At 43.5% G+C, this 21,281-nt stretch overlaps 1 protein-coding gene across 4 annotated transcripts in view; it reads right to left on the bottom strand.

Annotated features, from left to right (window-relative positions):
* Positions 1-21,281, bottom strand: part of agtpbp1 (ATP/GTP binding carboxypeptidase 1) — a 206,777-nt gene that overhangs the window by 82,987 nt on the left and 102,509 nt on the right. For all 4 annotated transcript variants that reach the window (XM_033017668.1, XM_033017669.1, XM_033017667.1 and 1 more), the window contains 4 exons: positions 18,086-18,263; positions 14,068-14,165; positions 12,325-12,441; positions 554-1,338 (listed from right to left, as the gene is read on the bottom strand). In XM_033017668.1, the coding sequence (XP_032873559.1) occupies positions 554-1,338; positions 12,325-12,441; positions 14,068-14,165; positions 18,086-18,263 (1,178 nt within the window). The remainder of the gene's footprint in view (positions 1-553; positions 1,339-12,324; positions 12,442-14,067; positions 14,166-18,085; positions 18,264-21,281) is intronic.

Below are 21,281 nucleotides of genomic sequence, written 5' to 3' on the forward strand. Positions count from 1 at the left end.
CCTTGCTACAGGGTCCAAATATAATAATTCTAAAATATTTTGCCTTCCTATGATCGGTAAATAGTAAAATAAAAAATTGATTTCCACTATAATTTTTGTAAAGATAAAAGATTTGTTCTCACATCTCTGTACCTTACAACCAATATAATAATTCTAAAATGTAAATAATTTGTCTTCCTATGATCTATAAATTGTATAAATAATTCAAAATAATTGATCTTTATAAATTGTAAACTAAAAAAAATGAGTTACAAGGAATTCTTGTGGATTACATCATACAAAATCTGTTAAAATGGCACAATTTCAGAATATTTTCTATTCTTCCAGATCAATGTGAAAATACAAGCAAATTAACTCCTCGAAAAATCGAGCAAAATGTAATGTTACCGATTACTGTACATTCTTTCCAATTCAGTCTTCCCCTCTTACAGTACAAAGGCTTATGAATGTAACTTTCGCATTGAGATGTTTTGCTTTATCATTTTTCTCAGTTCTGGTAGTGCTTTCTCCTCTCAATGTAATGCTTTCAGATAGCAATCACTTGCATGCTCACCTTTGAACACCGTAGGTTCTTTCTATGAGAGGTTCCTTGAATGGAGGTGGAATATGGCCAAAATAATCAGGATAAGCCACTTCACCATATTCGGGAACAGATTTAGTCGTTTTAACAATTTCAACATAAAGGTCAGGGTCATGAAGTGGTTGCAAGACACCTGGCTCCGGTAAGTCTGAAAATCCTGGTTCTTCAGAACTTAAAGAGGACTCATCCTCGGCATCAGTGTCAATGCCAGTACAGCACAATTGACCTAGCTGGGTACCAACCTGTTGCCAAGATGGAGGCTGACCAAATGATGAAACAAATAAAGACTTTCCACAGCCAGAGATCTGCTGACACGTTTTGCTGCATGTTTCTCCTAATGTCAAAAATCTGGGCTTATTCTCAACTCCACTCTCACACCCAGGTTTCCAACATTTAACATCTTCGGAGGCATTATTACAGTGTAGGGACATACTGCCTAAACCTTTTGTGATTTCATTGTTCAGGCACTGTGTCGGTGTATGTCCATTTTGTTTGGAATACTGATAGTTAACATTGTTTTTGCTCTTCTCTGTATTCTGCAGATCCATGTGTGTTACTTGTTTATGGTCCTGTCCAGCTCCTTGATAAACATTCGGTAGAATCTGCTGGCTTTGTGGAATATTATTGTCTTTAACACTTGCTCTTATCGTATTACTTTTTGAAGACAGCTCTTCTGCTGTGGGCACAATAATGGGTCCCGTCCGCTGAACATCAGATCTTGATGGACTTGTGTTGCCACTTTCAGTAAAATTATACGCCTGGAACAAAAAAAGTATAGAATAAACAAAAGATGAATGTTGAGGCAACTGAATTGGATAATTATTTCCATATAAATTTGCAAACCATAATGCCTGTGACTTGGGCAAGCCACGACTGAACATTAATAGCTTCACGTTAATCTATTTTTAAACGCATACATTACCGAAAGGTTATCAGTGGTAAACATGGATTTCTAATTCTCTCTCTCACCGTTTACAGCAAGAACAAGAAGTCAGCCTCAAAGACATCTGAGCCCGTATGTGGAGGCAATTCAGGCCACCTCTTTGACAAATCAATCTAAATGGACGATGAAGTCTCAGCATTTTGTTTCCACTTTTGCTGGTTTTTCACCTAATGGCTTCACCCGCCATCTTGTCCAGTTCATTATTATTCACCCATGAACTTCAGAAGTGTATGTCAGCAGGCTGGCTGTCATACAAAATCCTGTCAATGCCCAGTCCGGACAGACATAAACTTTACACACATGTTGTTAGATTGCACCTGGAAATACTAAATTCCTCCAGGAAAAATAAGGTTGATGATTACACCCACCCACAATTTAATTGTCTCAGCAAAGCCTAAGGGTTATCTGGGTCACTGAGTAACTGAACTACTGCCAATCTGCATTGAATATATTCACTGAATGACTGTGAAATAGATGAAATTATTTAACTCGCGTTTTGTTCTAAAATACTTCCCAGATATTCACGGTTTGAATGTTTGTTTTAAAATAAGAGGATTCTGAAAATGAATTAGACCAAAATTCAACAAACGGATGGGAACAGCATGCGAATTAACCTAAACCAAGACATTTTTACGCAGAGAAAAATTAGCCAAATCCATAATTAAATATTGCTTTAAATGTAAACCATATGTACAATTTTCCTTCAACACGCTGTAGATCTTTCATTTATTGGACCAGATCATGCTTACATGCGGCCAGTTTTTCCATGGAAAATGTTTGTTACCTCTTCCTGGCTAGTCAGTTCAACTGACTGCCACTTAATGTAAGTAACATCTTGCTCTGTCACTGGGCTATCAAATTGAGCGGTACAGAGCTGCAATGTAGAATTAAAGGACAGGATACTTTATGCTGTTATCGAAGCAGTAGTAGGTGATTTGTCCCCCCTTGCCTGCTTTATCCTTCAATAAACCATGGCTGAACATTTATCCCAGTTTCACTTTGCTGCGCCAACCTCACATACCTAAAAGTCTGTCGTGACTATACTCAATGACTGAGTATTCACCATCCATCCATGAAGACAATTTCAAAGATTCGTCTCCTCTGGTTTGAGAACATTTTTCTCATCACAATCACACAAAGGGTGGTGGGTGTATGGAACAAGCTGCCAGAGGAGGTAGTTGAGGCAGCGACTATCCCAACATTTAAGAAACAGTTAGACAGGTACATGGAAAGGACGGGTTTGGAAGAATATGGACCAAACTCGGGCAGGTGGGACTATTGTAGCTGGGACATGTTGGTCGGTGTGGGTAAGTTAGGCCGAAGGGGACTCTAAGACAATCCTGAATTGAGAACACTTTTCAGTCTGAAGCAGTTTCAGATATGTGAGTCAGGGGAAACATCATCCCTGCATCCATCCTGTCAGACTCCATAATCATTTGTACTCTTCATTTATCTAAACTCTGCAGACCTCTCTTTAGATGATAGTCCTTGACTCCAAAGATGTCCTCTTTAAGCACAATTCCCGATGTTGACAGAAAGATGCATCTGGGATGCATTAGGGACATTTGATTAGATTCTCCACACTTTTCATATCAAAATATTTAATTAATAAAAAAGTTTCCAAAGGGATTCAAATGTTCTTACGCACACTGGTGAAACAGAAAAAAATGGGGTCAACTCAGCAGGGTAGATTTCATCTAGAGAGAGGAAAGAGTTTGATAAAAGTATGACAAGTGCATGAAAAATTCTGACCTCCCAGAACGGATGCCCAGACCTCCAACAGCCAGGTGGAGTCTGGAAGGAGGCGCTTAAAACAAAATCTCCTTTCAACCAGTCTTTCTAATTCATTGTCATCTTTGAGTGCTAGAGTACTAGCTGGAGAGAGGCAAAAGGGAAAGATTATGGGCACTAAACTAAGGAGTTTTTATTTGATTTTAAGGAAAGTAACAATGTGAATTTACAGAACCTCTAAAATTCCCTGAATTTCCCAAGGTGCTTTACATTCCAACAAATTCCTTTTGAAGTTCGATTTAATTTTTCAGCCTATTCCAGCAACCAATCTGTAGAATAAGCTTCCTGAATAGGCAAATGAAAGAATAACTAGTTACTGATAATTACGTTCAAGTAGAGTCGAGTGTTTTATTGTCATATGTCCTGAAATGGAACAATGAAATTCTTACTTGCAGCAGGAGCACAACAGGTTTGGAAACTCAGTAGATAACACAACAAACAAAATAAGTTACATAAATTGGAATAAAACAGTATCGTTCAAAAACAAAAAAAAGCCCAGTTCATTGTTTGCATTTTTGTTGGAGTTCGTACTGTTTAATAGCCTGATGCTTGTTGAAAAGAAGCTGTTCCTGTACCTAGAGCATTAGAGTGTTTAGAATCCTATATCTTCTTCCCAGTGGCAGAAGGGGAGTGAAAGTGTTGCCAAGTCCTTGATGATGCTGGGTCCTTGTGAGTCCTTGATGATGCTGGCTGCCTATTTGAGACAGCGCCTCTTATAGATCCTGTCGATGGTGGGGAAGTCAGTACCCGTAATGAACCGGGCAGTGTTCACCACTTTTTGTAATCTCCTTCGTTAAAGGGCATTCAAATTGCTGAATCAGGCTTTGATGCAACAAGTCAATATACACCCAACTGCATACCTATAGAAGTTCAAGAAACTATTCATTGATATACCGAATCACCTCAATCTTCTAGAGGCGTCGATAGGCTTTCTTTATGATTGCCATTGATTGTGCTGGGTCCAGGACAGATCTTCAGAGATATGCATGCTCAGAAACTTGAAGTTGTTGATTCTTTCCATCTCCCACCCATTGCAGAAGACAGGTTTGTGGATCCTCACCTTCTTCTAAAGTCAACAATCAGCTCCTTGGGCTTATTGAAGTTGTTCTGGCACCATTCAATCGGACGATCGATCTCCCTCCTATACTGTGACTCATCATTGTGCGTAATTTGTTGGAACTGTGTCCGGCAACACAGTCATGGGCATAGAGCAAGTAGAGTAGGGGACAGCACACAGCCTTGAGGTGCCCCTGTGCTGATGATTATCGAGGAGGAAATGCTGTCAATTCATACGAATTGTGGTTGGTATTGATGGCTAGAATTCCAGGGAAACTATGTTCTTCCTCAAATCATGCCCAAATAAATAATATGTCAGTTCAGAAAACAGAGATGGATTTAATTTGATTCCTCCAAAATGGAGAATCTCCAATAATTCTGCATTTTTGCAGTATTTCTGCTAACTGTTAGCACTTGCACTGACCGTCTTTTAATGACTTACAATAGAATACATACTGTAGGTTCAGTTCAAGTAGTACAAACTTTGGTATAGCCGGTGGGGGAACGATTTTCTGTAATGCAAAGCATTGGAGTAACTATGGAGGTTGACATGGGCAAGGCCGTAGACATTAACTATATGGACCAGCAAACCCTTTAATAAGGCTTTGATAAGGTTCCACATGGAGCTGCGGACTACTCACCATCGTGGGGCTGGCCGGCCTCGGAGCGAGGGGAGCGGTGGTGACTCGCTGCTGCGACTCGACTCCTGGGGCTCGGAGGCTCCAGCAACGCAGCCGCAGGTCCGGTGGACTGGGACATCGGGAGCTCGCGGGTCCGGAGGGAGAGAGAGACCGCTTCCCGGAGCTCCCGCAACGCGACTTCTCCAGCCCGTGTCGCGGGGTTGGAACGACCCGGAGCGGGGACGTACATCGCCCGGCGCGGCTTCATGGCCGTGGGACATTCCAGCGCCCGCCGGGGCCTCCAACTTTGTGACATTTAGACCGGGAGCGGGGCCGTAAATCGCCCGGCACGGCCTAAAATGGCCGTGGGACTTATCATCGCCCGCCTGGGGCTTGGATATCGGGAGAGACATGGAGAACAGGGGAGAGAAAGACTTGCCTTCCATCACAGTGGGTCCACTGTGATGGATGTTGTGTGAATTAAATTGTGTCTATGTCTAGGAATTGTCTTTGTTTGTGTGGCTGTGGAAACAGAATTTCGTTTGAGTCTCACTGAGGCTCAAATGACAATAAATTGTATTGTATTGTAGATAGGTCTGGAAGGTTAAGGGCCTGTCCCACTTGGGCGTCATTCGCGAGTCACGCACACGAGGATTTTGAGCATCCCAAAATCCTGGGGAGCCGCGCGCTACCGCACGTCACTGCATTAGCCACCACGCCTCACCGCGCGTTATGTGCGTGTCACGATGCGCCAACCAATTTTTAGGATGTTGCGTAAATGACGTGCAAATGACGCCCAAGTGGGACAGGCCCTGTAGTGCATGAGACCAGGGAGAGTTAGCTAAATGGATACAGAATTGGCTTCATGGAATATAGACACTAGTGGAGGAAGGGTGCTTTTCGGAATGGAGGTCTGTGACAAGCGGTGTGCCGCACGGTTTGGTGCTGAGCCCATTATGACTAGTATCCACAAATTAAATGAGAATGTACAGGACATGATTAGTAAGTTTGCAAATGACACTAAAGTAGGTGGTATCATAAACATATTGAAGATGGTTATCAAAATGCACAGCAGCATCTTGATCAGATGGGCAAGTGGGCTGAGGAATGGCTAATGGAGTTTAATGCAGATAAGTGTGAGGTGTTGCATCTTGGGAAGTCAAACCAGGACAGGTGTTGTGGAGCAGAGGAATCTGGAAACGTAGGTACATATTTCCCTGAAAGTGCTATCCATATAACGTGTGTGCGCGCGCGCGCGTGTGTGTGGTTTATTTGTTTGTGTGCGATCACATCTACTCGAAGAAATTACGCGCTAACGGGAACATTTTTACATATTCCGGTAGAGATTTATCCCGTGAAATCAAAAATTGCATTATTTCTCGAGTTATTTATGAAAATGTTCACATATCTCAAATAAATAAACAAGATGGTCTCTCTGATGACGTCACAATGGATCTGAATGCCTGTCTCTGCTTGCGCTGCGAGTGACATTACCCCGTTCTGTCTTCTGTACTTCTCGGCTTCTTAACTTTTACTTCTTTAAATTTGTCACGTTTTTAAACTGCTGCTCAGGTCGTGCTGCACGCTCCGCTGGGCTCGTTGAAGTTATAGAACATGGCAGCGGTGGTCGTTATCGCCGCGCGCGTGCGGGCCAGTGCAATGGGAAGGTAAGCCATGGCGGCCATTACTCCCTCTGGGAAAGGCAGTCTATGGAAACCTACGATTCCCCCGTCGATCGCAGGGACTCGGGGAATCGTGACGCCTTTTCCTTGCTGGTGATTCCGATCTCACCTGGCGATCTCTGGCCGTCATGGGGGACCACCTCCTCTCCGTCTCCCCCGCCCGATCGTCTGTCACGCGGGAGGGTGGGCTTCCCCTCGTGGAAGCCACGATCGGCCGGCCCTCCGCTGCTTTTGACCGTCCTCAGATGGCTCCGGGGGGGAGAGGAGAGTGGGGAGAGGAGAGGGGGGGAGAAGGGAGAGAGGAGGAGAGAGGGGGGAGGAGAGAGGGGGGAGGAGAGAGGGGGGAGGAGAGAGGGGGGAGGAGAGAGGAGAGAGGGGGGAGGAGAGAGGGGAAGAGAGAGGGGGAGAGAGTGGGGGGAGGAGAGAGGGGGAGGAGAGAGGGGGGAGGAGAGAGGGGGGAGGAGAGAGGAGAGAGGAGAGAGGGGAGAGGAGAGAGGGGAGAGGAGAGAGGGGAGACGGGAGAGGAGAGAGGGGAGAGGGGAGAGGAGAATGGGGAGAGGAGAGAGGGGAGAGGAGAGAGGGGAGAGGAGAGAGGGGAGAGGGGGGAGGAGAGAGGGGGGAGGAGAGAGGGGGGAGGAGAGAGGGGAGAGGGGGAGGGGGAGGAAAGGGGGGGAGAGGAAAGGGGGGGAGAGGGGAGGAGAGGGGAGGGGGGAGGAGAGGGGAGGGGGGAGGGAGGGGGGCCTCCCTCGGGTACACGCCCACACACAGCCTCCGGGCCTCGCACCTCCGGGGGGGGAGAGGAGAGGGGGGAGAGGAGAGGGGGGAGAGGAGGGGGGGGGAGGAGAGGGGGGGGAGGAGAGGGGGGGGAGGAGAGGGGGGGAGGAGGAGATGGGGGAGAGGGGGGAGGAGAGAGGGAGAGAGGGGGGACGGGAGAGGGGGGACGGGAGAGGGGGGAGGAGGGGGAGAGAAAGGGGAGAGGGAGGGGGGGGAGAGGAGAGGGGGGAGGGGGTCCTCCCTCGGGTACACGCCCACACGCAGCCTCGCTCGGGCCCGGCGCCTGGTGGGGAGGCTGCTGCTCTACGACCTGGGTAGGTGCTGCCTCTACCCCCTCCCTCTGTGTCCCCTCCCTTTCTGACCCCCTCCCTCTATGCCCCCCCTCTCTGCCCCTACCTCGCTCTCTGCCCCCTCCCTCGTTCTCTGCCCCCATCCCTCCCTCCCTCTCTGCCCCCCCCCCCCTCTCTGCCCCCCCTCCCTCTCCAGGGAGTGGTGAACAATGGGACCTATGGGTGAGTGGTGAAGTATTGCGTTCTGGAACCAGCCCTCGTCTATGATGCTGCGTGCCCCCCTCCCCCCCCCCCTCCACCACTCAATCTCTTCCCCCTCCCTCTCCCTCTCTACACCCCTCCCTGTCCATCCATCCCTCTCTAGCCGAGCTTGCGCAGTTGGGGGTTATGCGTGAGAGGATAGGGCAGGCGATGGGGTAAAAGGAGCTAATTAATAATATTAATATAATAACGGGGGGGGGGGGGTTAGTGTGTGTGTGTGTGGGGGGGGTCGTGTGTGGACGGCCCCCACCCCCGCAACCACACGTTGAGGGGACGGGACCCAACGGGTCCCATTTGGTCTAGTTGAGTATAGAATTTGGTTAGTCATGTCACAGTTGTACAAGAAGTTGGTGAGGCCATATTTCAAGTAGTGCGTTCAGTTTTGGTCATTCTGCTATGGGATGGCTGTCATTAAGCTGAAAAGAGTGCATAGAAGTTGCCCGGAATAGAGCTGTAGGGGGAGAATGAGCAGGCTAGGACTTTTTTCCCTGTAGCGCATGAGGCTGAAGGGTGATCTTATAGGCTAGAGGAATCAAAAAACAGAGGACATGATGAGAGGGAAAAGATTTAATGGAACCTGAGAGGCAAATTTTCATTCCGAGGGTGGTATATATATGGAATGAGGCAGGGATTGCCAGTATTCTAAGTGTAGATTTAGAAACTGAAGCATGAGACTTAACCGTATCTTTTTAATCAGCTTTATGTCTTTATCCAAACCATTTTTCCTATAGGATAGCAAGTCACATGCACCAGATCTTCCATTCAGGGGCCAATCACCTCTACAGTGGAAATCAAATATATAGGAAATAATTGCCTCACCGACTACCTGACTTATTTGCATTGGTATGAGGTGGGCTTGCCATGCCATTCACCCTGCCATGCTCACCCCAAATTCTCCTCAGATCTACAGAAGTTAAATGGAAATTTCACTAACGTGCCTTCATCTTTCTGCTCGACACAATACCTCTGGCTTCAAGACTGACTTTAGTTACATTAATCATCAGCTACCCAATCCATTTTTTTCACATAGCATGTTGACAAATATGTGAATGTTAATAGGTGCTTTGAAGGCAAGATGGCCTGAATATTGGATCAGTACATTACTGATATATCCAAATATATTATCGCCAAATATTTGGACTCCAGATGCCAACCAATCATTTTTCTGTCTACAATGACACATTTAACACGTTTGTTTGGATTTTGCTTTGTTTTCTTGATCTAACTCAAAATCAGGTTCCCTCCACTATCAGTCATAGACTCAGAACATGGAAACGCTCCTCTTCTGCTAGCCTGAATTTGTTTTGCATTGAACTAATTCTCCACTGATTTCCTTCAGATAAAATGGGACTGCAAGAATCCTGATGGGTCTCTAAGGAAACTAATCTGCTCATGCAATACAATTTTATAAACTCGTGTAAACCATCATAGATCCTTGCCATAGATTTACTTTGCAACCACCACAAAGAATGTTAAACAGTAATGGTACTCTAAACTTCAACCTACATTAAATAATTTGATGCCAGAGATAATCAAGCATAAAGAAAACAATAGTGGTCAATCAGAATGTTTGTGTTGTCTCTCTCAAGGATCTCAGTTCACTTTATTCCAAAGGGCCTGTCCAACTTGGGCATCATTTGCACGTCATTTACACGACATCATTCACGCGTCACGATGGATGAGTCATGGCATGCATTGTGCGGGCACGGCGCGTGGTGAGGCGTAGGCAGTGACGCGCGGTAGCGCGCGGTGCCCCAGGATTTTGGGATTCTCAAAATCCCCGCGCGCCACGCAAATGACGCTCAAGTGGGACAGGCCCTTTAACAACTATATGGAAAGTAAAAGTTTATTAAAGAGTGCACCATTGTTCACTTGGTCTTTTATTTACTATGGTTAAAATCATTTTTGCAGATCATATTTCTTTGAGAGGAGATTATTTTGTCCTTCTAAATTATTTTTTGAGCCTACTGGGGTAAAGTGTAAGAAATATAAAAATCAAAATGCACAAACATAAAATATTCCCTCTGGGAGCCAATCATAAATGTCTGGAAGGCTAAACACTAAACTTCACATCAGCAATCACTACATCAAAACAGGTTAACAAGAGTACCATGCATAAACCTGGACCTATTCACATTACATCACCTGGCCCATAAACTTGAGGGCCAAAAGCATTCAGCAAGAATGGTCAACATGATTTTAAAACATAAAAGTCTTAACTTTTATAACTTTTTTTTGTTTGTCTTATGTCACAGCTCCTCATCTCAGTTTTGTAATTCAGATTCAATACCCTTGGACCAACATTCCAATATAGCCTGGAGCAAATGGTCCTCATGGCAGCCACATTGATCATCATGTAGTACGATTAATTAAATGGCACTGAATACCTGTATTGATAAATACTTCCATCACTGAGAGAAGTCTAGTTCAATTAGTCACTGGTTGAACTTTGGCTGCTAACTTGGCTTGGAGTGGAATTATCTTGCTTTCGGTAGCAGGCCACTCACATAACTTTCCATATTGTAGATTTCAGTATGGTAGCATATCAAACCTCTTTAGCTAGGAATACACCTAGTTCTGGAGTACAGAATATCATCCTAGAGCTGGGATCCCTTGGGACATGATCCAATCCCACAATCCCAGCTGTTGTGAAGTTATATTGATTATTTCACTGTTGAAGCATTTATAATGTCAGTTTTAAAACTCAAGCCTCATAAGGAGCCCAATATAATTGTTATCTCTATATAACTAAAAGTCTTGTCTTGTTTGTGTGTGTGAGCCCACGATGTGTCAATCTGCTTTTCCTATCTTCTTCCAAACGCTAGGCCACAGCTTTCCCATTTTCACATATCCTACTCACATTTTTTCCCGTCATGGCAATAAACATCTTCGCGTCGCATTCCCACCTATATTTCAGAGGTTATTAATCCTTTAAATTTTAAAAACAGCCCAAAACTCACCCATTTCGGGAAAAAACCTGCGAGTGACATCACAATGCACTCGCGAGGCAGGACGGGACACTCCGGGAGGGAGGGGCACTCCAGCGCTCGCGGTGAACGAGGAGTGGTGGCGGCTGCCAGTGCCCGACATCCAATTACCTGGTGGGGAGGATGGTGCCGCGGGCCGAGCCCGGGGACTGGGCCTGGGGACGGGCCTGAGCTGGAGCCCAGCCTGGTGCTGGAGCTGGAGTGAGGGCCGAGCAAGGGGCTTGGGATGGGGCCGTGACTGAGGCCGACAAAGAAGTCTAGGTCAGGGGTCAGAGGCGAGCCCACTGGAGCCCAGGCAGCAGCCGAGCTGACGGATGGAGTCTGCAGCCGAGGCCGAGTTCCACGTCTTGGCGCTGCTCTTCGACCTGGGTAGGTTCTGGGGCAGGGAATGGGAGTGCGGAGGATGATCGAATGAGGAGGGAGATAGGGTGGGGAATTGGGTATTAGAGGGAGATGGGGGGGGGGGTGTGGAGGAGGGAGATTGGGATGGGTGGAGCAGGGCGATGCCCCCTCCCTATCTACCCTCACTCCCACCCTCTCTACCCCCCCTCCCTCTCTCCCTCACCCTCTCTACCCTCCCTCCCCCCACTCTCCCTCTACCCCCTCCCTCTCTGCCCCTCTCCCTCTCTACTCCCTCTCCTTCCCCTCCCTCTCTTCTCACCTCCTCTCCCTCTCCCTCCCCATCCCCCCCCCTCCCTCTCTACGGATTGAAAAGGGAGGGTGAAGAGGAGGAGGGAGTGCTGGGGGATGAGGAGAAATGACCGTGCCTGCGCAGTTGGGGGTTATGCGCGAGTGGTCCAATATTGTGTTGGGGGAACGACTTGCATTGGGGGAACGGGTGAGTGGTGGAATCTCGCGTTGGGGGAGCAACGGCTCTGCACTTCGTCCAGTATTCACTAAATGCTGGTGGACAGACATGGCAGCATGTCTCAAGATTTTCTTTGGATTGGCATCAACCGAGAAGCCTCCTGAAGGAACCAGCCGCACAAGCATAAAGTAGTTTTCCCATCGTCTAACCCCTGTGCAAAAGTCCGTGGTTCCTGAAATGTGTGCCACGTACAACTAGCGTAAAACTGCTAAGGTTTACAAAATCCGTTTTAGTACTTTCTGAATATTTTACCTTTAGTTTGCACCGCAAGGTGTACTCGAACATTTTTCTGCTCATTTTACTTCTCTCTGCCACATCATTTAGTAAAGAATCTAACACATTGCAACTTCTGAATAAGATGCAGCAGGTGCAATTGGCAGCTCTAATGGAAAACACTAACTAACATCTGTATGCCGTACAGTTCTGAAGTGTTTGATATGGAAGTGCCCTCAGAAGGAGGGATTATTTTTACCTGGAAGTCTTCTGTGAGCTCTGGGAAAAACTGCTTGTACATCTCCAATTCTTCTACTGGCCGCCCCAAATCTTGCACTGGTTTTAACTTGCTAAGGTCAGTTTCAATATCATCATTCTGAAAAGAAACATCTATGTAAAGAAAATGTTTTATTTCTTATATTAATAGAGTTCCAAGCTGTTTCTGCAGTTCAATTTTACAACTAACTTAAGTACTTTTGCACTCATGGTATGCATCCTGCTTAACCTATGGATCTGGAAATATTTAATACAATTATTAGTTTTTTTTAATATTTTGAGTCGTTAAAACAAGATGTTTCAGAACTTGTACACAGCAGGTTTTCAAATTATACAAGCAATGTTTAAATAATGCGATTAGAGTTATCCACTGAAAATTAAAATTTCAAAAGAATATGAGCAAATAACTTAATTTAGAAATTCCTAGAACAGATTCGTTAAACTATCCTCTGGGTGCTATTTCACATTGGAAAATAAACTGCTTTCTTTCAATTAAAGTCAAAATTGTCCAGAACTATGGAAAACTAGTGCTTCAAGGTTACGTTTTTACAAAACAATTCACTTGAAGGCTTTTAATCCAAAAACCTCATCACTGCAGGCTAGACCACACAAGAAATGGAAACAGATACGAGTATACAATGAATTGTAAAACAGTTGCAGATGCCAGAAGAGAACCGAGGCAATTGTGAACATGCCATTTGTATGGTACCAGAGCAAATAGGAAAAGTTTGTCATAACAGTTTGTTTTTACAGCTAAGGAAACCCAGAAATAATGTAGAAACAAATAACTGCAGATGCTTATTTATACCAAAGATAAACACATGGTGCTGGAGTAACTCAGTGGGTCAGCCAGCATCTCTGGAGAAAAAAGATAGTGACATTTCGGTTTGGGACCCTTCTTCAGACTGCTGGATTCTACATGACTACAGGTCACTTCAAGACTTTCATGGAACATTATAACATTTATAAGGTAAAATTTACTTTTAATAAGGGAGGGAAAGGGGGAGTACACTGTACTGATAATTCAGTCAAATCAGTACCAAAAATATAACTGAGCATAACGAGTGATCTCACATCAAGACTAGTCCATTAGCATTGCAGCAGAAAGTGAGGAATGAGAAGTTGAGGAGTGAAAGTCACCTGCATGTTATTTATTTTACTGTGACATAGTTGTTGCACATCAACAACCACATGACCTTTACAGTGCAATCCTATGGCACCACGAGCCACCTCATAAAATGAATGAGATTTTTGAAATAAAGCGATAAAACTAGAAACAGTAATTACTATCAACTACATTTTAGGATTTGAAACATTGTTGACTTAAGTTGATCAAAACAAATATATATTGTATTGGTACACGCCACACAGGAAAGATGGGGGGGGGGGGGGGGGGCTGTCCTGTATGCAACAAACATTCAGTTAGATGTTCTAAAGCATAAAATATTAGCACAGCTTTATTATTTCATTTCATTTTATATCTCTCCATCACCTCAGTAATATTCTCTTAGATTCAGAAAGATTAAAATTGGTTTGGAAATCAAACAAAATAATTCTCTCCCACTCCATCCATTTTATTATAACATTCTCATAGTTTATTTAATAAACAGTTCTAATAAATAAGATATATTCCAAATATCACCATCTTCAACATTATCACCATTCATCTTATCATTAGCATCAATTTTTAGATTTAGTCCAATTTGTAAAAAAGTTGGTCTGGTACCTTCTTGTTTTCATTTTCTTCTTCTTCATTTTCATTGTCATTGTCAGTTTCAACTTCTGTATCATCGGTATCATCACTTTCATCTACAACGTCATCAACTAAAACAGAAACAACAATTTTTTTTAAGTCATCTGAACTCTTAAAATAAGGAGAATTGTTACAAACTTTCAATCAAGAATGCTGGTTATTTAGAAGCTATTCATATTTAATTTTAAAAGGTGCAAAAACAATAACCAACAGTAACAGATGAGTTGAGCCAATGACTCAACTCATCACCATCCAGTGTTTTCACCATTTTAGTTCGTCAGTGGGGTTTAGCTGCAAGAATGTTCAAGCTTTATCAAGTTGCTTGTTTGATTGGCATCATTTCCACTAATATGTTAGCAGCAGTGTGCTCTTCTTCCCTTATGTTCTATGCCAAACAAAGGCAACTGTATCATATGACTTCTTAATCATATATACTACTATTCTGCACCCTCCATGATCTACAGTGCATTCAGAAAGTATTCTGACCCCTTCACTTTTTCCACATTTTGTTACATTACACCCTTATTCTAAAATGGATTAAATTCATTTATATAATCATCAATCTGCACACAATCTATCTATATACTATTAAAAGTCTCATCGTGTTTCTATATATATATATATATATGTGTGTGTGTGTGTGGCTGATTGTGTCTACGTCAAAACGGTTGTATCTACGCCAAAACCGCAAATAATAATAATAATAATGGATGGGATTTATATAGCGCCTTTCTAATACTCAAGGCGCTTTACATCGCATTATTCATTCACTCCTCAGTCACACTCGGTGGTGGTAAGCTACTTCTGTAGCCACAGCTGCCCTGGGGCAGACTGACGGAAGCGTGGCTGCCAATCTGCGCCTACGGCCCCTCCGACCACCACCAACCACTCACACACATTCACACACATTCACACACAGGCAAAGGTGGGTGAAGTGTCTTGCCCAAGGACACAACGACAGTATGCACTCCAAGCGGGATTCGAACCGGCTACCTTCCGGTTGCCAGCCGAACACTTAGCCCATTGTGCCATCTGTCGTCAGGGGATATGGGGAGAAGGCAGGAACGGGATATTGATTGGGTATGATCAGCCATGATCACATTGAATGGCGGTGCTGGCTCTAAGGGCCGAATGGCCTACTCCTGCACCTATTATCTATTGGTACACGATAGCGCTAAAATTTTACCTTACTCAGCTTTTTCCCGTCGTCGATTTTGTCAACTTTCCTTCAGATTTGATGTTATATTTCACGTTATTGTTATTTAAAGGTTTTTAAAGAGCCAACTTTAACAAGATTTTTACTGTTAAAATCCTTCTTGCCACATTCCAACAAACTTCGATACAAAGTTGCAACACAGGTCCAACAAACTTCTATACAAAGTTGCAATACAGGAACACTCTGTGCTTCCACCAACTTTTCACCTGAATGGGTTGTCAGTCCTCCACCCGACATTTGCAACAATGTTGCCATCATACAATATTTCAGTTCCTGGCAGGACAGGAGGGGGAGGGGGAATTGGTATTGCAATTGGGGAAGTGCAATTGGAATTTTTTTTTAAGTCCAATGCTGGGGGAGCCAGGGGAGTGCTGGAATCTTACGTTCGGCAACGGGTTGAGTTGTGGGACCAGGCCTCCCGTGGGGGCTATGGGTTATTGGTGCAACATTGCGTTGGGGAACGGGTTGCGTTGGGGGACCCAACAGGTGAGTGTGTGTGTGACTGTGATTGTGATCATACCTACGCCAAAACAGTACACAGTAGTGCTAAAAATTTTACACAACGTTACTCAGCTTTTTCCCGCCGTCCCCCTTGTCAAGTTTCCTTCAGATTTGATGCTATATTTCACATTATTGATATTTCAAGGTTTAAAAAAGCCAACTTTCAAAAGATTTTTACTGCTAAATCCTTGCTGGCCCAGCTTGCAACAAACTTCCATACAAAGTTGCAATCCAGGAACACGCTGTGCTTCCACCAAGTTTTCACCTGAATGGAATCTCAGTCCTTCACCTGACAGGGAACCAACGGGTCCCAGTTGGACTTACACCATAATAAAAAGCAAAAACAGGTGTTTAGAATTTTTTGCAAAGTTATTAAAAATAAATAACTGAAATATTACATTTACATAATTATTCAGTCCCTTTACTCAGTACTTTGTTTAGGCACCTTTGGCAGTGATTACAGCCTCAAGTCTTCTTGGGTCTGACGCTACACACCTGTATTTGGGTATTTTCTCCCAATCTTCCCTGCAGATCCTCTCAAGCTCTGTCAAGTTGGATGGGGAGCGTCGATGCACAGTTATTTTTAGGTCCCTCCAGAGATGTTCGATCGGTTCAAGTCCGGGCTCTGGCTGGGCCACTCAAGAACATTCAGACTTGTCACAAAGCCACTTCTGCATTGTCTTGGCTGTGTGCGTAGGATCGTTGTCCTGTTGGAAGGTGAATCTCCAGCCTAGTCTGAGGTCCAGAATGCTCTGGAGCAGGTTTTCATCAAGGATCTCTCCGTACTTTGCTCCGTTCATCTTTCCCTCGATCCTGACTAGTCTCCCAATTCCTGCAGCGGAAAAACAGGCTGATTGGTGGAGTGCTGCAGATATAGTTGTCCTTCTGGAAGGTTCTCCGATCTCTCCACTAAGGAACTCTGGAGCTCTGTCAGAGTGGCCATCGGGTTCGTAGTCACCTCCCTGACCAAGGCCCTTCTCCCGTTTGCTGTTTGGTCAGGCGGCCAGCTCTATGAAGCGTCCTGGTGGTTCCAAAGTTCTTCCATTTAAGAATGACGGAGGCCACTATGCTCTTCGGGAACTGCAATACTGCAGAAATTGTTTTATACCTTCCCCAGATCTGGGTTTCAACACAATCCTGTCTCGGAGGTCTATGGACAATTCCTTCGACTTCATGGCTTGGTTTTTGCTCTGACATGCACTGTAAACCGTGGAGCCTTATATAGACGGGTGTGTGCCTTTCCAAATCATGTACAATCAATTTAATTTACCACAGGTGGACTACAATCAAGTTGTAGAAACATCTTAAGGATAATCAATGAAACCAAGATGCACCTAATCTCAATTTTGAGTGTCATAGCAAAGGGTCTGAATACTTATGTAAATGTAATATTTCAGTTATTTATTTTTAATTACTTTGCAAAAATTTCTAAACACCTGTTTTCACTTCTTCATTCTGGGGTATTGTGTGTAGATTGATTATTAAAAAAAAGATTTTAATCCATTTTAAGATAAGGCTGTAATGTAACAAAATGTGGAAAAGGTGAAGGAGTCTGAATACTTTCTGAATGCACTGTATGAGCATGCATTCCATGATCCATTTCTCCATACAGTACAATGCCATTTATTATCTGCTCCAGCTTACTTATCTTCCCTTATACTTCTGCAGACTGAATTGCAATGCCACTTGCCCCCTATTTAATCAGTCCATTAATATTTTCATGCAGCTCACAAAAGTTTATTCATTGCCTGCCACACTGAACGAATAAATTGTATACATTATAAACCGTCCCTATCTACCACATGTTTAAGAATCGAAGGTAGACAAAAATGCTGGAGAAACTCAGCGGGTGAGGCAGCATCTATGGAGCGAAGGAATAGGTGACGTTTCGGGTCGAGACCCTTCTTCAGACTGATGTGGGGGTACAATTGTACACTCCCACATCAGCCTGAAGAAGGGTCTCGACCAGAAACGTCACCAATGTTAAATTTTAGTCTCATCTGCAAACTTCTTAATCATGTCCCATACATTTAATTTCAAATCATTGACATATACCACAAAAAGTAAGGAGCCTAGAATCCCAACACTTCCAGTTACTAAAACACCTATTGACTATTATATTGTGCTTTCTCTTGAGTCAAACATTTAATTTCCCACAGATTCTGCACAGCCCATGATTTCAGTTGAGAATGCTAATGCATATAGTTCCCAACAAATGCACTTTCACTTTTATTTTAGGATTGAGGAAGGGTATTGTAAGTTCAGAAAACCTACCTTCAGGAGCTAAGTTATAGATCTGTGCTACAGGACCACTTATTGGAATTACTGGCAACTGGAACAGGTAAACACTTTTAATAGTTGGAATGGGAAGGCGATTTTTAGGGAAACATTTTCTCATAATGAGGCTGGAGATATTGACCAGAGGGTCTAGGGTTCTCACTGAAAGACAATCCTGAAAAAAAAAATAATGCAAAAGTCAACTCCCTCTTTAAAAGCATTACAATCCCGTATTACATTATGGTTTATGACAGACAAAGCGAACATACTTGTTTAGAATGCTGGCCAAATGCATTATTAACCAAAATGCTAAACTAATAAAAAAACACTTGAATTGTAAACGGTTTTACTTTTCAAATGAAGTTCATGCAATAGACATCTGTGTAAGATTGGAATGTGATAAGCAAGTACTACGACAGATAAACAAATGCATAATACAGTATGAAACTTCCTTATCAATAACCAGCTCTCCATTGATCTACAATTTTCTTAAGGGCCTGTCCCACTTGGACGACCTAATCATGAAAAAAATGTCAAGGTCCTGTTGTCTCGCCGAAGTAAAAGACCTCCTACGACTATGTCTACGACCTCCTACGACTATGTCTACGACATCCTACGACTATATCAATTTTTTCCATGTCGACCTTTTTTTTTTACTCGTGGACATTTTTTATCAGGCAGGAAAAAACAGCGCGACCTATTTAAGGCCACGAGTACGCGGAGACCACTCACGAGCATGAGGAAGAGTACGAAGACCTCCTATGACATCATGGTGACCATGCTGGGAGTACGAGTCAAGGGCAAATTCGTCAGAGGTCGCCAATTAGGTCGTGAAAGTGGGACAGGGGCTTTAACCTTTAACCTGATGCCTCAGTTAATGCACTCTTGCATGGCACTAATGGAGAGGAAAGCCTGAAGGATATGCTGAGTTGGCAGAGTGAAATCTAGGCCGGACGGCATTAAGTTAAGCCTTCATTAAAACTGAATGAAAAATTTAGCCAGAGTTCAAGCTGATGATTGCTTTCCAGTTGACATCAATTGCACAGTGCCTTCCATAATGTTTGGGACAAAGACCCATCATTTATTTATTTGCCTCTGTACTCCACAATTTGAAATTTGTAATAGAAAAAAAAATCACACGTGGTTAAAGTAAACATTGTCAGATTTTATTAAAGGTCATTTTTATATACATTTTGGTTTCACCATGTAGAAATTACAGCTGTGTTTACTCATAGTCCCCCCATTTCAGGGCATCATAAAGTTTGGGACACATGGCTTCACAGGTGTTTGTAATTGCTCCGGTGTGTTTAATTGCCTCCTTAATGCAGGTATAAGAGAGCTCTCAGCACCTAGTCTTTCCTCAAGTCTTTCCATCGCCTTTGGAAACTTTTATTGCTGTTTATCAACAAGGACCAACGTTGTGCCAATGAGAGTCAAAGAAGCCATTATGAGACTGAGAAACAAGAATAAAACTGTTAAAGACATCAGCCAAACCTTATGCTTACCAAAATCAACTGTTTGGCACATCATTAAGAAGAGAGAGAGCACTGGTGAACTTACTAATCGCAAAGGGACTGGCAGGCCAAGGAAGACCTGCACAGCTGATGACAAAATAATTCTCTCTATAATAATAATAAATAAAAATCCCCAAACACCTGTCCGACAGATGTGAAACACTCTTCAGGAGTCAGGTGAGGATTTGTCAATGACCACTGCCCGCAGAAGACTTCATGAACAGAAATACAGAGGCTACACTGCAAGATGCAAACCACTGATTAGCTGCAAACATAGGATGGCCAGGTTACAGTTTGTCAAGTACTTAAAAGAGCAACCACAGTTCTGGAAAAAGGTAACATATCAGAGTGATGGCAAGAGCAAAGTATGGAGGAGAGAAGGAACTGCTCAAGATCCAAAGCATACCACCTCATCTGTGAAACACAATGGTGGGGGTGTTACGGCCTGGGTATGTATGGCTGCTGAAGGTACTGGCTCACTTATCTTCATTGATGATACAACTGCTGATGGTAGCAGCATAATGAATTCTGAAGTGTATAGACACATATTATCTGCTCAAGTTCAAACAAATGCCTCAAAACGCATTGGCCGGCAGTTCATTCTACAGCAAGCCAATGATCCCAAACGTACTGACAAAGCAACAAAGGAGTTTTTCAAAGCTAAAAAATGGTCAATTCTTCAGTGGCCAAGTCAATCACCCGATCTGAACCCAATTGAGCATAGCTTTTATATGCTGAAGAGAAAACTGAAGGGGGCCAGCTCCCCAAAACAAGCATAAGCTAAAGATGGCTGCAATACAGGCCTGGAAGAGCATCACCAGAGAAGACACCCAGCAACTGATGATGTCCATGAATCGCAGACTTCAAGCAGTCATTGCATGCAAAGGATATGCAACAATATACTAAACATGACTACTTTCATTAATATGACATTGCGGTGTCCCAAACATTACGGTGCCCTGAAATGGGGAAACTATGTATAAACACTGCTGTAATTTCTACATGGTGAAACCGAAATGTATAAAAATGGCCTTTATTAAAATCTGACAATGTGCACTTTAACCACATGTGATTTTTTTCTATTACAAATCTTAAATTGTGGAGTATAGAGGTAAATAAATAAATGATGGGTCTTTGACCCAAGCATTATGGAGGGCACTGTAACTGTACTTGAGATTATCAGTTGAAAATAGTATGAAATACTTGGTGTAGATCCCATCTCCACCTGAAAAGCCATTATATTTCCTCTGACAAGCGACATATAAAGAACATATGAATGTCTCTTCCCATCCAAGGAATTATATGCAAATTTCAGACATTGGTTGGGGATGAGGAGAGTTGACAAAGAAACCAAAGCTCCTCAATTTATTCCCTCTGCAGTTACAAGTATGATTCCAGGACCCTGCACAGCTGCAGAGCCATTTGAAACGGGTGGGCAAACTCACAGAGGACATGGTTCAAATACAAACCGGTGATAAAAGTAAAAACAAAGTTGTACTGGTGAACACTGAGGAGTCAGGAAAGAAATCAAAGGTGCTATTTCCACTACTTCCTGCGTCAAATGCACGTGACTATCGAAATAGGGGGTATAGTGGAGAAGACCATTTAGCCTAGGAAACAAACAAAAATGAATTGTGATGTCTTGGGTCATATAAGAATTACAAAAGAGGAGGTATACA

The sequence above is a fragment of the Amblyraja radiata genome, chromosome 3 (assembly GCF_010909765.2).
Source record: "Amblyraja radiata isolate CabotCenter1 chromosome 3, sAmbRad1.1.pri, whole genome shotgun sequence".
Lineage (NCBI taxonomy): Eukaryota > Metazoa > Chordata > Chondrichthyes > Rajiformes > Rajidae > Amblyraja > Amblyraja radiata.